The sequence below is a fragment of the Hemitrygon akajei genome, chromosome 5 (genome assembly GCF_048418815.1).
Source record: "Hemitrygon akajei chromosome 5, sHemAka1.3, whole genome shotgun sequence".
Lineage (NCBI taxonomy): Eukaryota > Metazoa > Chordata > Chondrichthyes > Myliobatiformes > Dasyatidae > Hemitrygon > Hemitrygon akajei.
The window spans coordinates 170,530,749-170,544,671 of NC_133128.1; the positions used below are offsets into that span (position 1 = coordinate 170,530,749).

Here is a 13,923-nt window from a genome sequence, read left to right on the forward strand (position 1 = left end):
TGCCTTCCCTATCATTATGCAAGAATAACTTAACCGTAGGGTATTTTGAACTGAAATCCCTATGTGCCCAGTTATATGTGAAGTTTAGCAGGACTTTTACAGACAAAAACAGAAAATGTATAATTTTGTTTTCCTTTTTTGGCAATAATGAACTATGTTCTAATGCACAGTACAGTGCCATCTAGTGCAAATAAAAAACATTGGAAAGTAGAAGCAAATTAATTATTGTGTGGAGGTCAAACTAAAACCATTTGGATGGAATGGTGTATACTGGATTTGATTAAATACAGTGCAAACGTCATGTTTGTTATGTTGGGGGGGTGGGGTTGACTAAAACATATTATTATGTTTTTATTAATATATTATATTATTATGTCCCCCTCGAGGTAGAAATTGGGTAATGTTAGTTTGACATAACATAGCAACTTTATAAGTCAAATGTTAAAATTCTCCCTTGACACCTGTGTTAAATTGAGGTTGTCCTGTGTTATCAAGTGTAAATGTAAGAATGTTGAAAGTTGAGAATCAGAAAACCTGCTTCAGCACTGATCTAAGTAACCAGACAACAGCTGACAGTGGCAATTAAAATTACATTGAGTACATGGAAGAACATTGTATTGAAACATGCTATTGTTAGCTGATTTTCCATCTATCATCATAGCTGCTGTGTGAACTACCAGTGATGACAAGAACTCTTTTTTACCCATCAAAATTTGTGGGCAGCAAGGTAGCATAGCTGTTGGTGCAATTGCTTTACATCGCTTGCAGCCATTGATCAGGGTTCGATTCCCATCACTGTCTATGTAATGTGTTCATATGTTCTTCCCGTGACCGTGTGGGTTTCCTTCCAGATCCCAAAGACATAAGATTAGGGTTTAGTGAGTTGTGGGCATGCTGTGTTGCTGTCAGATATGTGGCAACTTGTGCAGGTAGCCCCAGCACAATCCTCAAACTGTGCCAGTCATTGACCCAAAATGATGCATTTCAATGCACATGTGACAAATAAAGCTAATCTTGTTTTTCCAGAAATTGTCAGTGGGCTTAGGGTCACATTCCAGACTAGTACTTTCTCATGCAACATCTACATCAATGCATTTTCACTGAGTTTACTACAGTATTCTCGGACAGAAGAACTTGACTAATGTTGTCCACCTTTATCACTTTCCTCAGGAATACTGAGCAAAAATGCACTGTACCTGAATCCATATAGAATCATAACTCAGCACCTATCGAGAATAAAACTGATGAAAACTTGTTAAGTATACTGGCTGTCTAAAATATAGATTTACAGAATTTATGTTAATCATGACCTTTGCAGTTTCAGAAATAAATATTAATTTTATCAAGGGACGTATCTGGTCTTTATTGCTCAATTCTATATGAAGTTACCAATTAAGTCATCAGAGGGACTTTGATGATACTGTTCCTTGTGTTGATATTTATGAACAGATTTTGCTTCACAAAGGGGTCATTTTTTATGTTATAAGTAGCAGAATAAAATAAAATGTTACAACTAAAAAGCAGCCCCTGAAATAAAGAAAAATTAATTTTCTGAATTCTTCAGCTTTCTAGAAGTTTTGTTTTTAATTATTATACCTGTCAATATCTTTTTCCCTGCAAGCTGTGTGAAAACTTAATATTGAGAAGTGGATTCTCATTTAAATAAAAAGAATGAAAATGTTGGAAAATACTTGTGTAAAGAGTCTAATTTTCAAAAACAATGATTTTATAGTAAGCTGAATGAATGGTACTTTGATTATAGGGCTCCCCAGTCCAGCCTACCCATCCGAGCGGTGGTGGTAGAAGGCGGCGAGCAATGAATGAAGATCCAGACGAGAAGAGGCGGAAATTTTTAGAGCGTAACCGAGCAGCTGCTTCAAGATGCAGACAGAAGAGAAAGGTGTGGGTTCAATCTCTTGAAAAGAAGGCAGAGGATCTCAGTTCAACAAACATACAACTACAGGTAGGCTATAACATTTATTTCTATTACTGAAATTAACTAGCTCACTATAATATTATCACTATTATAATGTGAATTTCCATTTTCTACACTTCCCCACTGGCATGTTGCTTTGAAAAGCCAATTTGTTGAACAGGGAATTGATACAAGCCTTAATAACAGTATGATTTTAGTTTCAAATGTTGAACAAATTGTTTGGTGTGAGCTCTCTTTATGTGGAGACTTGTAGGCTCCACTTGAACTGATATTAATGGATTTTCAAAAATGCATTAACTTCTCAGTTCTCCTTTGTATCTTAGCCAGAAGCAAAGCCGTTAAGCATGCCACCCATTATGTCTTTTACTGAAAATTGAATGTCAAAAAAATAATTAAACTGTACTTTGTACGGATCCATTAATCAATCTTGAGGTTCTTTTATAATTCCTTAGCTGACATTCAAACACAGATGATTGGTGCAGTAGGTTATAATTAAGTATCATTGCTTTTACATTGTTCTAAACTAGTCAAATACGTGTGGAAGGCTCTCTTGGACATTGTTACAGTGCAGCATTTAATGGTTTGTGTTGCCTGGCCATTTCTGTTTTATCAAGTTGTGTGATAGGGATAGTAGCAAAATCTTGGGCTTTTGATCATTTCAATGTTAGCATTTAATTGCAAATCCCTGATTCATATTCATTTGAAACTATAATTATCTCTGATCTTGAATAACATCTAATTGTTTAATTGAACTAAACCTAAATGCTAAGTATCATTGATTCTTTGGTATTATTGGTATTTGAATTTATTCTTCCTTCTCTTTGTTCACATTCTACTTTTACTCCAACATGTGTACTTCATTTTGCTTTTTTCTGAATACACCAATATGAATGCAAATGATTCAGTCACTGCCTTTTTTCTTTGTGTTATGTTTGATCCATTACTCCATCTCCTTATTAGAGAGAAAAATGTGGTTGTCTTTTTACTACTTAACAAAAGATGGTATTTTTCACACTACATGCAGATGAGCAAAGAACATAGAGCTTTCATGCACATGCTCTTAGAGCCTTTTATGCTCTACTCACTGTGCTAAACACATGATCGTTGTAGTAGTAGAGAATAGCTGATAGGGATAAAGTAGAACCTTGTATAAAAATTTGTATATGTTTCTAAAATTCTTGTTAATACTCTCAAAGGCCAAAGCATGGACCACTAAATAACATTTGGGTAGCAAAGAGCTCGTACATACTTTCGGAAGTCTACTCTTCTGCTAATCTATATACTATTCCTTTGCATGTCATTCAGGTGGTTAAAACTATGCTTTGGCCTATGGATTGTGCTACAGTTCAAATTTACTTCAAACTAAAAAGTGAATTTAAATTTCAGTTAAATACAATGAAGCAAAACTATCAGTTATACCATTGAGCAAAAAGCTATGCTGATCATCTTGCATATTTTTCCACTAAATAATAATTTAATTCAAGCAAAATCCATACCTGCATATTGTATAATTACTTACCTATGGTTACTGTTTATGATGACAGTAGTTTATTAGTTGATGTGAGACTTGCTGTAAAGATGTGTTTTCTAAATACTGCGCTGTTCAAAGGAGCTCATTAAGAAGATAGTTTCAAATCCTCCTGAATTTGAGATGAACATGGTGGGATTTTGACAGTGCAGCTGACTGCATGGTATATTGTAATATTCAGAATAGATTGACTTTGGAATGGTTTGTGCAGGCAAAACCTTTAGACTCCAAATTAGAACAAGTTTCGCTGAGCTAAACTAAAAGACAAACCTGTTTACAATATGACTGCAGTTGAATAATGCCACATTCATCTACTTGGAAAAAGCTGAGAATATTCAAATCTTGCCCCCCTCTTGTGATGCCTGAGGTAGTGCTGATGCTTTTTTGCAAAAGTTTTTCTTTGTTCCTTAGAATGAAGTTACCCTGCTGAGAAATGAAGTGGCTCAGCTGAAGCAGCTACTTCTGGCTCATAAAGATTGCCCTGTAACAGCCATGCAGAAGAAATCTGGCTATCACAGTGAGTAATGTTCCATTACCTATATCCCCAGGCTATTGAAATGAAACCGCTGAAATGAACTAAGTTGGCAGTTACAAGGAAGTGTAGTTGGTATTTAAAGTAAAGTATAAGAAATTCCAAAAGGTTATTGTAGTGCATCTATAAATGCATGCCTCTGTAAATATTCATCTGTGTCTGTAAAGTTTGGATGATGTTCATTTAGTCCACCAGTTATGAATAAAGTTGCATTAATTTTATCTTGAGAAATTGTTTTAATTTAACTATAATTGCTATAAATTCCATTCTTTTTGTCTTCTCCTGTGCATGTTAGGCACCAAGACAATTTTTAAATATCTGAAATGGCTCAGGATCTGGCTCTTTTTGTATTCCTGTTTTCTAAAATTAAAGTTTGATTGAGTGTATAGGACTAAGCTCACTAATTGAATGAAACTATTCAAGCTTGATCAATCCATAAAGTTAGAATAAAATGTTACACTTCTTTCAGGATCACCGTGGGGATTATAAATATATTTTCAGTCATACTTCCTTCCATTTTACTTGAGAGACAGTTAAATTTAGTAAAAACTTTAGATTCAATAGTTTTTAAAAACAAAACACTGTACTAAAAGAAGTACTATTACGTCTGATTCCTTGCCCTGGCTCAAAACATTGACAATTTTTTTACCCTTGGATGCAGCTTGATCTTTAAGTTCCTCCAGCAGTTTGTTTTAAACTCCAGAATCCAGGATCTGTAGTCTCTTCTATCTATGGGTTCCAGGAATTTATATTGCAGTGTTTTCATATTTTTGGATAATTTCAAACAAATATTATTTTGTTTCATGGTTAAGATTTGTTTAAGTTATTAAGAGCAGTATGTATTTCTTCCTTCTTCCCTTATTACTTTGAGCAAGAATGAATTAATGGGGTCACAGTGCTTTTGTTTATTGTCTTTCAAATATGAGCATAGTTGTTGTAGTTGTTGGCCTAGTGTTCCAGCAGACTGAAGTAAAATCTGGTGAGTCTAAACCTTTCAATAACATTTTTATATGAATTTAGTTCATAATTAAAATTACAAACATGGGATAAAATGATGTTATTGTTATAAATAACCATGTAGCATTTATCCATTTGATTTATTAGATTCCTTCAGGAAGGGAAGCTGGTTGTCCTTAACTAGTCTGACTAATGCGCATCATTGTAGTTAGCTCACAGGTCACCTCCGTGGGCATGCTATGTTAGCGCCAGAAGCGTGGCGACATGTGCCTAACACAACCCTAGCTGATTTGATTTGAACCAAATTATGTATTCCATTGTATGTTTCAATATTTTGATGTTGCATGTCACAAATAAAGCTAGTCCATAGTCTTTAATATCCAATATATCAAACTGCTATATTGTTCAGTAAAACAAAACTTTGGTCTAACAATTTGGTTATACTAAAAGATTAAAATTGGACATGACAAAGGGTCCATTGGGCCGTTTTTATGTATAAAGCACTGTGTATGTCTATAAAAGGCTTTACTCTGCCATGTAGGGATTTGTGACAGATGTGGAACAGCTCTCACCTAGACCTTTAACCATCAGCGTAGCATGATCATGTAGAATCATACCCAGAGGACAGGTTTTGATTCTCCTCCATCACCATCTCTGGGCACATTCTCATCAAAGGGCAGAACAGATCCATCAGGGTGTATATGAGTAGATGGGTTGAAGTGCCCCAGAAAGCCAAAAAAATTTACTTTGGCAATGTGGCGAGGAGATTTCGTGCAAATGATCACCTACTGCCTATTGGACACCAAGTATAGGAAGTACAAGTAGCAAGTGTGCAGAACTTGGGCATGGTAGCTTCGAGTGTGATAATAATAAAATCATCACTAACAGATTAAGCTCCATTTTCAGGCCTCCTAGTTTGGACCCACCAAGGATCCCACATACCTACCCCAGATTAAGTCTGTGACTTGTACTGGACTCACAAATAGGACAAACCTTCTTAGTCTTAACCCTGAACACAATCAGCCAGTCACGGATCCACCTCTGTTTGGCAGCATTGGCCGCTGTGACCACTGCACAATCCTGAGGAGGTCAAGTTCTGTGGCCACACCAAGGAAACTGTCCAGCCTAACATAGTCATCGGAATTTTGCTAACCTGGTAGATTAAACACAGGACTAGCAGATCAGAATAAATTAAGGCATCCATGCAATATTATGAATTATCAGGAGCAATAAAATTTTATGATACTAGGGCTCAGCATATCTCTCACTCTTTCTTCATCATCAAGGTAGATGGTGAACTTTGTTGCAAGGAGTATCACATCAGGAACTGAACCAAACAACTCTATGATTATACCCAGGTTGGATCAGAATGCTGGGGTTCTTCCAAGTTCAATCATAATAATAGGACACAAATATGTAATGAACATTGTACAGAAAATGACTGAAATGATATTGACCATCTTCAGCCAGACAGTACATATTTGATGCTCCTTGCCTCATCCTGATACTCCCACCATCCACAATCAGATGTTTGACCAGTTTCATTCACTGCATGTATTGTCAGTAGTCAAGGGCACTGGACACTGTCCACACTGGCCATACCTATAGTTGTTCCAGTGCAGATGGCATATCTGCCTCTATTGAACAATGTGTAAACTTCGTCAAACGTGCACAGTCTCGAGAAAAATGTGTAAATATAGCCTAGCCAATAGAGTCATAGAGAAGTATAGCACTGGAACAAGCCCGTTGGCCCATCTAGTCCATGCCGAAACCATTTAAACTGCCTACTCCCACCAATAAAACATTCTGCATAGTTTCAAATATCAGTGGGGTGATGAAAGGAACTGGCATCAGTGTTATTACGTTGGTGTTGACACTAACAAATTACTCACCAATGGTTCCAGTCTGGCTGCAGGACTCCAACCTCCATTTACAGTTTGGTTTAAATATAAAAAAAAGAGCTTAATTCCAAAGATGAGGTGTGCCTTTTACATTAGGGTAAAATTCAACTAAGTTTGGCACCATGGAGTTCAAGTAGAAGATATTAGGATTTGCACCCTTTACTGGCTGCAGTTATGCATGGGGAACAGAAAAATATTTGTAGTTGTTGGAGGGCAATAATTTCAGCTTCAGATCTTCAGTCCAAGCGTTCTTCCAGGTAACATTCTGGGCTGTACTGCTATAGCTGTTTCATCAATGACTTGCCCTCCATTCTGTTGTCAGTAGTGATTGGTTTGTTGATGAGTGTTCATTTCCATGCACAGTTCCTCTTGTGACAAGGTCATCTATGTTAGGATGTTTAACATAAAGGTCTGGGTTGATAAATGACAAGTAGTATTCACACCACACAAAAGCCAACTATTGGCCTTCTCAAAAAGAGTTCATCTAGCTTTGCTTGACATTGGCGTTATGTGACATTACTGTAACTGAATCCTGTGTGTTTAATATTCTGGGAGTTTACAGTTGATGTGGATCTGAGACAGACTTGCCACATAAATGCCATGGCTGTTGGAACAGGGCAGAGATTTGATATTCTGTGTCATTCTCCTCTGACTTTCCTATGTTCCTCCATCACCTGAACATCTCTGGTGATGTAAATATGCTCCAATTGATCAGATGAATGCAGGGCAGTCAGAAAATTTGACCCAATTAGAAATGTCCATATATTGATGCAGTTTAAAGAAGACAAGACAGCAGCAATATTTCTTTAGGAAATTGAGGATATTTGGTATGACAAAAAAACACAAATTTCTACAGATGTACCATGGAGAACATTCTAACTGGCTGCATCACCATCTGGTATGGAGAGCCTACTGCACAGGATCAAAGTTAGCTGCAGAGAGTTGTAAAATGGGCCAGCTCCATCATGGGCACTAGCATCTGTAGTATCCAAGACATCTTCAAGGAGCGGTGTCTCAGAAAGGTGGCATCCATCATTAAGAGCCTCCACCACCTAGGACATGTCCTCTTCTCATTGCTACCATCAGGAAGGAGGTTCAGGAGCTTAAAGGCATGTAATCAATGATTCAAGAACAGCTTCTTCCATCTGATTTCATAATGGACATTGAACCCATGAACACTACCTCACTACTTTATTTTAATTTCCTATTATTTTCTGCACTACTTATTTAATTTAACTAGATAATATAAATATAGACGGTAACTTTGTTTTCTTTTTGCTTTCTGTTACCATGTATTGCATTGTACTGCTGCAGCAAAGTTAAATTTCACAGTATATGCCTGTGATAGTAAACCTGTACAGATTTGAATTCTTTCACCAACAATGTACTTCAACTGCAGTGCAATTTATTTGCAGGAAGCAACTGGAGAATGTTTCTTTGCAAGCACCTCCTAACCCATGACCTCTATCAAACAATAATGGACAGCAGATTCATGGAAACATTGCTACCTCTCTTTGACATAGATGCCACCAATCTACAAACCATTTCCCATTTCACACACAGATCACCTTCCCCTTATGGACTGCAGGAGTCTAGGTATATAGGCTAACCATACAACACCATTTTATCAAAGCATCCAAATGAATAGATAAAAACAGTAATGCTTACCTTTCTGAATGAGTATATAAACTCACACAAATAGTAGCAATCAGATTAACCATTTCTGTATAAACCTTATCAATTTTTATGTAAACTTCATTTTCCACTAATACAGAATTTTGTAGTCATTTTGCACTTTGCAAAGATGAGGAAGTTCATTATCCATTATATGTAAATGTAGCCCAATTTTTTAAAAATTAAAACAATAATAAAATTCAAAACAAACAATTGGAGCATTGAAAGTGCCTTTATTCATTGAAGATTAATTCAAAAAGAAGCAAGCTGGCAAAAAAAACTATCCATCTCTCTAGATTTTATACACAAATTTTATCAGGTCCGGAGCTTAGTTCAGAGCCCTTTGATCTACAATCAGTTGAGTGGTTTCAGGATTTACAGTGTAGCCTGGAGGTATGTTATACAAGAAAACTGCAGACCTTTGCTATTGACAGTGATTGCTATAGAGATTAGTCAGTCATTGCTACAACCTGACAGCTCTGCATGTGTTTTCTTATTGATGCGGATAGAGCCTTACACTGGCATGCATACTGTGCACATATTTTTCCCTAAATATAAACTGTCTTCCTGATGGGCAGCATAATGTTCAGATACCAAATGCAACAACTGAACTGAGAAAAAATGTAAAAATATGTATTTTAAAACTTTTAACTATTCAGGTATTTGCCAAAGAACAATAGTAATGTAAAATAATAACACAGTAGTCTAAGAAAATATGATGGGACTGGATTTATAGGTTAATTATATGTGTATATTTGTGTATTATGTTGTAATCACCTACACTGTGAATAGTAACTTCTAAATTATAAAAGGCATATTAAGAAGCCTTGCATATATTTTCTTTACTATTGTAAATTCAAAACTTTCAAATTTTCAATTGGATGTTTGATGTATTACAAAACATTATCCAGTAGACATTTTTATTAATCTGCTTTTTGGCTTGCATTAAACACTTCTGGTTTTCATGAAAATATTAATTTAGTTTGCAAGAGAAGCGTGTCATTAGTTGAATTATGAGTTAGATATGGTATAGGTTTTTAGTTTTAAATCTGGATCCAATTAATTTTCTACAACTGTAGAACAGCTGGTGGCATTTAGACTCTAAACAGTGCTTATTCTCCTGTGTGTGCATCATTAGAATCAGGTACAGTAATCATCCATCGCTGCAAGTAGTTGGCAGTTGAACCTCAGATGAAGAAATCTTTGCTATAAATAAAAAGGTCTTCAGTGTTCCATTCATGTAATGATGGTCTACCATTTAAAAGGGAATCTTCTTATCAAAGCAAATTATCTTTATAAAGAATATAATTTATATATTTGATGCCACTGTCCAGCAAGCACCTATATTATACGGGTAAAATTGATACTCTTAACAGCCTCTTGTCATTCCATGCACCTCCAGCGGAATGCCACAAATGTAACCTGCCCATTTCATAATCCAGCTGAGAACAGCTATATGTTTCTTGATATTTTCAGGTGGATTCAAGTATTAAGTTACTGTTCTATTAAAACAGCAAGCTTTTTAATAGCTTTTTATCACCATGCAGGGCTACTCTGGGGAAAATTTCTGTAATCTCTAAAGAAACAACATAATGTGCTGTGTTGTTACAATTACCATGCATGGTAGTCCTACATTGTGTTGTGATGTGAGGATGCTGTTCTAAAACCACAGGTAGCTGAAAATTTTTTTTTAGTAGTAACCAGTTTCACTTTTCACAAAGTACTTAGCTGGAGGGACATAGTGTACTGATCATTATTTTCCATCTTGAAATAAGATACTATAATGTTTCTCATTTTGATTGTTTGAATTTTTCTAAGAGTTGGTATTTATCGAATTAGTGAGCCTTCTAATCGATAAATACGGTAGTCAAGAGGGCTGAATTTAAACCACTACTACAGCGAAGGAATACAAAAGCAGTTAACTAAATAAATATGGAATAAACAGCACATCAGCTTCTTATCAGCTTTCCAATATTACAAAATCTGATTTCCAACTACTTCACATTAATATCAAGAGAAAGCTGAAATACCCACAAAATGCTGGAGGAACTCAGCAGATCAGGCAACATCTGTGGAAAAGAGTATACAGTTGATGTTTCTAGCTGAGGCCCATCTTCAGAACTGAAAGGGAAGGGGTGAGATGCCTGAATTAAAAGCTGGAGGGAGGCATAAGAGGCTAGCTGGAAGGTGATAGGTGAAGCTAAGTGAGTGAAAAAGGTTAAGGGCTGGAAAAGAAAGAATCTGATAGGAGGAGAGAGTTGACAATAGGATCGTGGGAAGGAGGAGGGGACCGAGGGGAAGAAATAGGCAGATGAGAAGTAAAAGGTCAAGAGTGGGGAATGGGGGTGGGGAGGAGAAGGAATTTTGTTCACTGGAAGGAGAAATTGATGTTCATGCCATCGGGTTGGAGGGTACCCAGACGGAATGTGAGGTGTTGCTCCTTTACCCTGAAGGTGGCCTCATCTTGGCACAAAAGGTGGCCATGGATCGACACATCAGAATGGGAATGGGAATTAAAATGTTTAGCCACTGAGAAGTCCCACTTGTGGCAGATGGTGCGGAGGTGCTCGACGAAGTGGTCCCCCGGTTTCCGATGGGTCTCACCAATGTAAATGAGGCCATATCGGGGTCACCTGACACAGTAGACAACTCCAACAGATTCATAGGTGAAATGCTGCCTCACCTGGAAGGTCTGTTTGAGGGCCTGAATGGAGGGGAGGGTGAAGGTGTATGGGCAGGTGTAGCTCTTAGGCCACCTCCATGGATAAGTGCCTGGAGGAAGATTAATGGGGAGGGGTGAATTAATGGACAAGGGAATTGCGGAGGGAGGGAGGTAAAGATAATGTTTATTCGCAGGGTCTCTTTGGAGTTGGTGGTGAATCAGCCCTCTGGTGCTTTTTGATCTTGTCACTTGAGATTCAGTGTCACGCAACCCTGTCACTTTGATCTGGCCCACGCCTTTATTAACCAGGTCCAACACTTGCCTTTCTTGGATCTTGCCCCTCCTGACACAGGTCATCGGGTTTGTGGGGGTTTGGCCAGGGTTAATTGGGGTGTGCCTAGGGTTATTGGGGGTGTGGCCAGGGTTAATCAGGATGTACCAAGAGTTTTTAGGGGTGTTGCCCCTTGGACTTTAGGATTAAGTTTGAGTGTTGGGCTGGTGGATGTATATGTGTGGCTGGGAGAGGTAAGGCTGCAGAGCTTTGAGTGGTGAGGTATGAGGTGCTATGGCGGATAGGCTCATGTGGTGAAGCCAGGTTAATCTGGCCCATGCCTTTCATTATCGTGTTACGACACTACTTGGTTCAAAGAACCTGGTGTGCAATGGGACACATCAGTAATGCTTAAGTTGCAGGGGATAATATGCTGGATGTGGAGACTGATGAGGTGGTAGGTAAGGATAAGAGGGACTCATCGCTGTAATGATGGCTGGAAGATGGGGTGAGTGCAGATGTACAGGAAATGGAGGAGATGCAAGTGAAAGCAGCATCAATAGTAGAGTGAGGGAAACCCTGTTCTTTAAAGAAAGAGGACATCTCTAATGTCCTGGATTGGAAAGCCACATCCTGAGAACAGATGTGGCAGAGGAGGGGTGGGAAGAGGTATCTTCGAGATAAATATGGGAATGAGAGCTGAGCACAATTGCTTCCCGACAATAGCAGCAGCATAGTGCTGAACACGTGCTTCAGAGCAGGGCATGCTTCTAACTGTGCCACACAATTACAACACAAGCACCTACCTGCAAAAAAAGGAGAATTGCTTTGTATGTCCTGTTCACAGCAGGCAGCGCAAATTCATCCAATTAATGCCATCTGTCCACTGTGATGAAAGCGATTTTCTACAATAATCAAACTGCTCATTTTGAATATGGCAGGATCATAGCTCCTGACCTCAGTGCAGTTTTGGGTTAAACATGGATAGAATGTCTAAATGCCTTAAACAGACCAGCATTTGTCCAAATGTGGCATGAAGGAAAGTGCCTCTATTAGCTAGCATCATACTCAGTACAAATTAAGTCAGTCAATCCTTTGTATACCCAGACATTACTGCAGAAAATCCTCAAGGCTATTCCTATTGTTTCATTAGTGACTTTCCCTCCATCATAATGTCAGCTAAGATGTTCGCCACTGAATGTGTAGTATTTCAGCTTTATTTACAACTTTTTAGATGATGACCACAAGGAGAAAAACATGTTTGATATTCAGACTTGGCAAGTAAACAATATGTAACATCATTCTAGAAACGTTATTTCTAACAAGAGTCTTATCATATCAAGAAAATCTACCAAAGCTAGTATATTAATTTAGACAATTAACCAAAAATATTACTGCACCAACTGCATAAGTATTCTGACTAAAAGTTCCTGTGCTGAGTGACTTTGGTTTAATCCCCAAAGCTTTCCCACGTTCATAAAGGCACAAGTGGGAAATATGATAGAATATTTTCCACTTGCCTGAAAGAGTGCCACAACAAACCTCAGGAAATATATATATATTGAATTAAAGTGCAAAAAAGTAGCAAAAGAAAAGAAAACCAAAATACTGAGATACTGTTCATGGGTTCATTGGCCATTCAGAAATCTGATGGTGGAGGTGAAGAAGCTGTTCCTGAACTGTTGAATGTGTGTCTTCAGGCTCCTGTACCACCTCCTTGATGGTAACAATGAGAAGACGGCATACCCTGAGTGATGGGGATTCTTAATGATGGATGCCGCCATTTTGAGGTATCACCTTTTACAGGTATCCTTGATGCTGGGGAGGCTAGTGTCCACGATAGAGATGGCTGAATTTACAACTTTCTGCAGCTTTTTCCTGATCCTGTTTAGTGCTCCCCCACCCCGCACACCAAATAGTGATGCAACTACTTAGAAAGCTCTCCACAGTACATCCATCGAAATTTGTCCGTGTCATTGGTGACATCCCCATTTTCCTCAAAATCCTAATGAAATATAGCTGCTGCTGTGCCTTCCTTGTAATTGTATTAATATTATAATGAACCCACAATAGATCTTCAGAGACGTTGACACCCAGGAACTTGAAACTGCTCACCCTTTCCACAGCTGATCATTCGGTGAGGACTGGTGTGTGTTCTCTCCACTCCCCTTACTGAACTCCACAAACAGTTCCTTGGTCTTACTAGCTGATTTATCTCACTCCTGTACGCTTCCTCATCACCAGCTGAAGTTTTGCCAACGATAGTTGTGTCATCAGCAAATTCACAGATGGAGTTTGAGCTGCACCTAGCCACACACTTGAGGGTGTAGAAGAGAGTAAAGCAGTGGGTTAAGCACAATCCTGAGGTGCAACAGTGTTGATCAAAACCTCCCAAACACCATGGGTTGGACAATGAATGCTGGCTTTGCCAACAATATCCACACCTCATGCGTGAATTAAAA

The 13,923-nt window shown here is 38.0% G+C and overlaps 1 protein-coding gene across 6 annotated transcripts in view; it reads left to right on the forward strand.

Moving 5' to 3' along the window:
• atf2 (activating transcription factor 2) overlaps positions 1-13,923 on the forward strand; it is a 117,499-nt gene that overhangs the window by 100,903 nt on the left and 2,673 nt on the right. For 5 of the 6 annotated variants that reach the window (XM_073047175.1, XM_073047180.1, XM_073047178.1 and 2 more), the window contains 2 exons: positions 1,763-1,963; positions 3,876-3,981. In XM_073047175.1, coding sequence (XP_072903276.1) covers positions 1,763-1,963; positions 3,876-3,981 — 307 coding nt within the window. Of the gene's footprint in view, positions 1-1,762; positions 1,964-3,875; positions 3,982-13,161; positions 13,252-13,923 lie in introns of all 6 variants that reach the window. The other variant, XM_073047179.1, reaches the window with a different exon arrangement.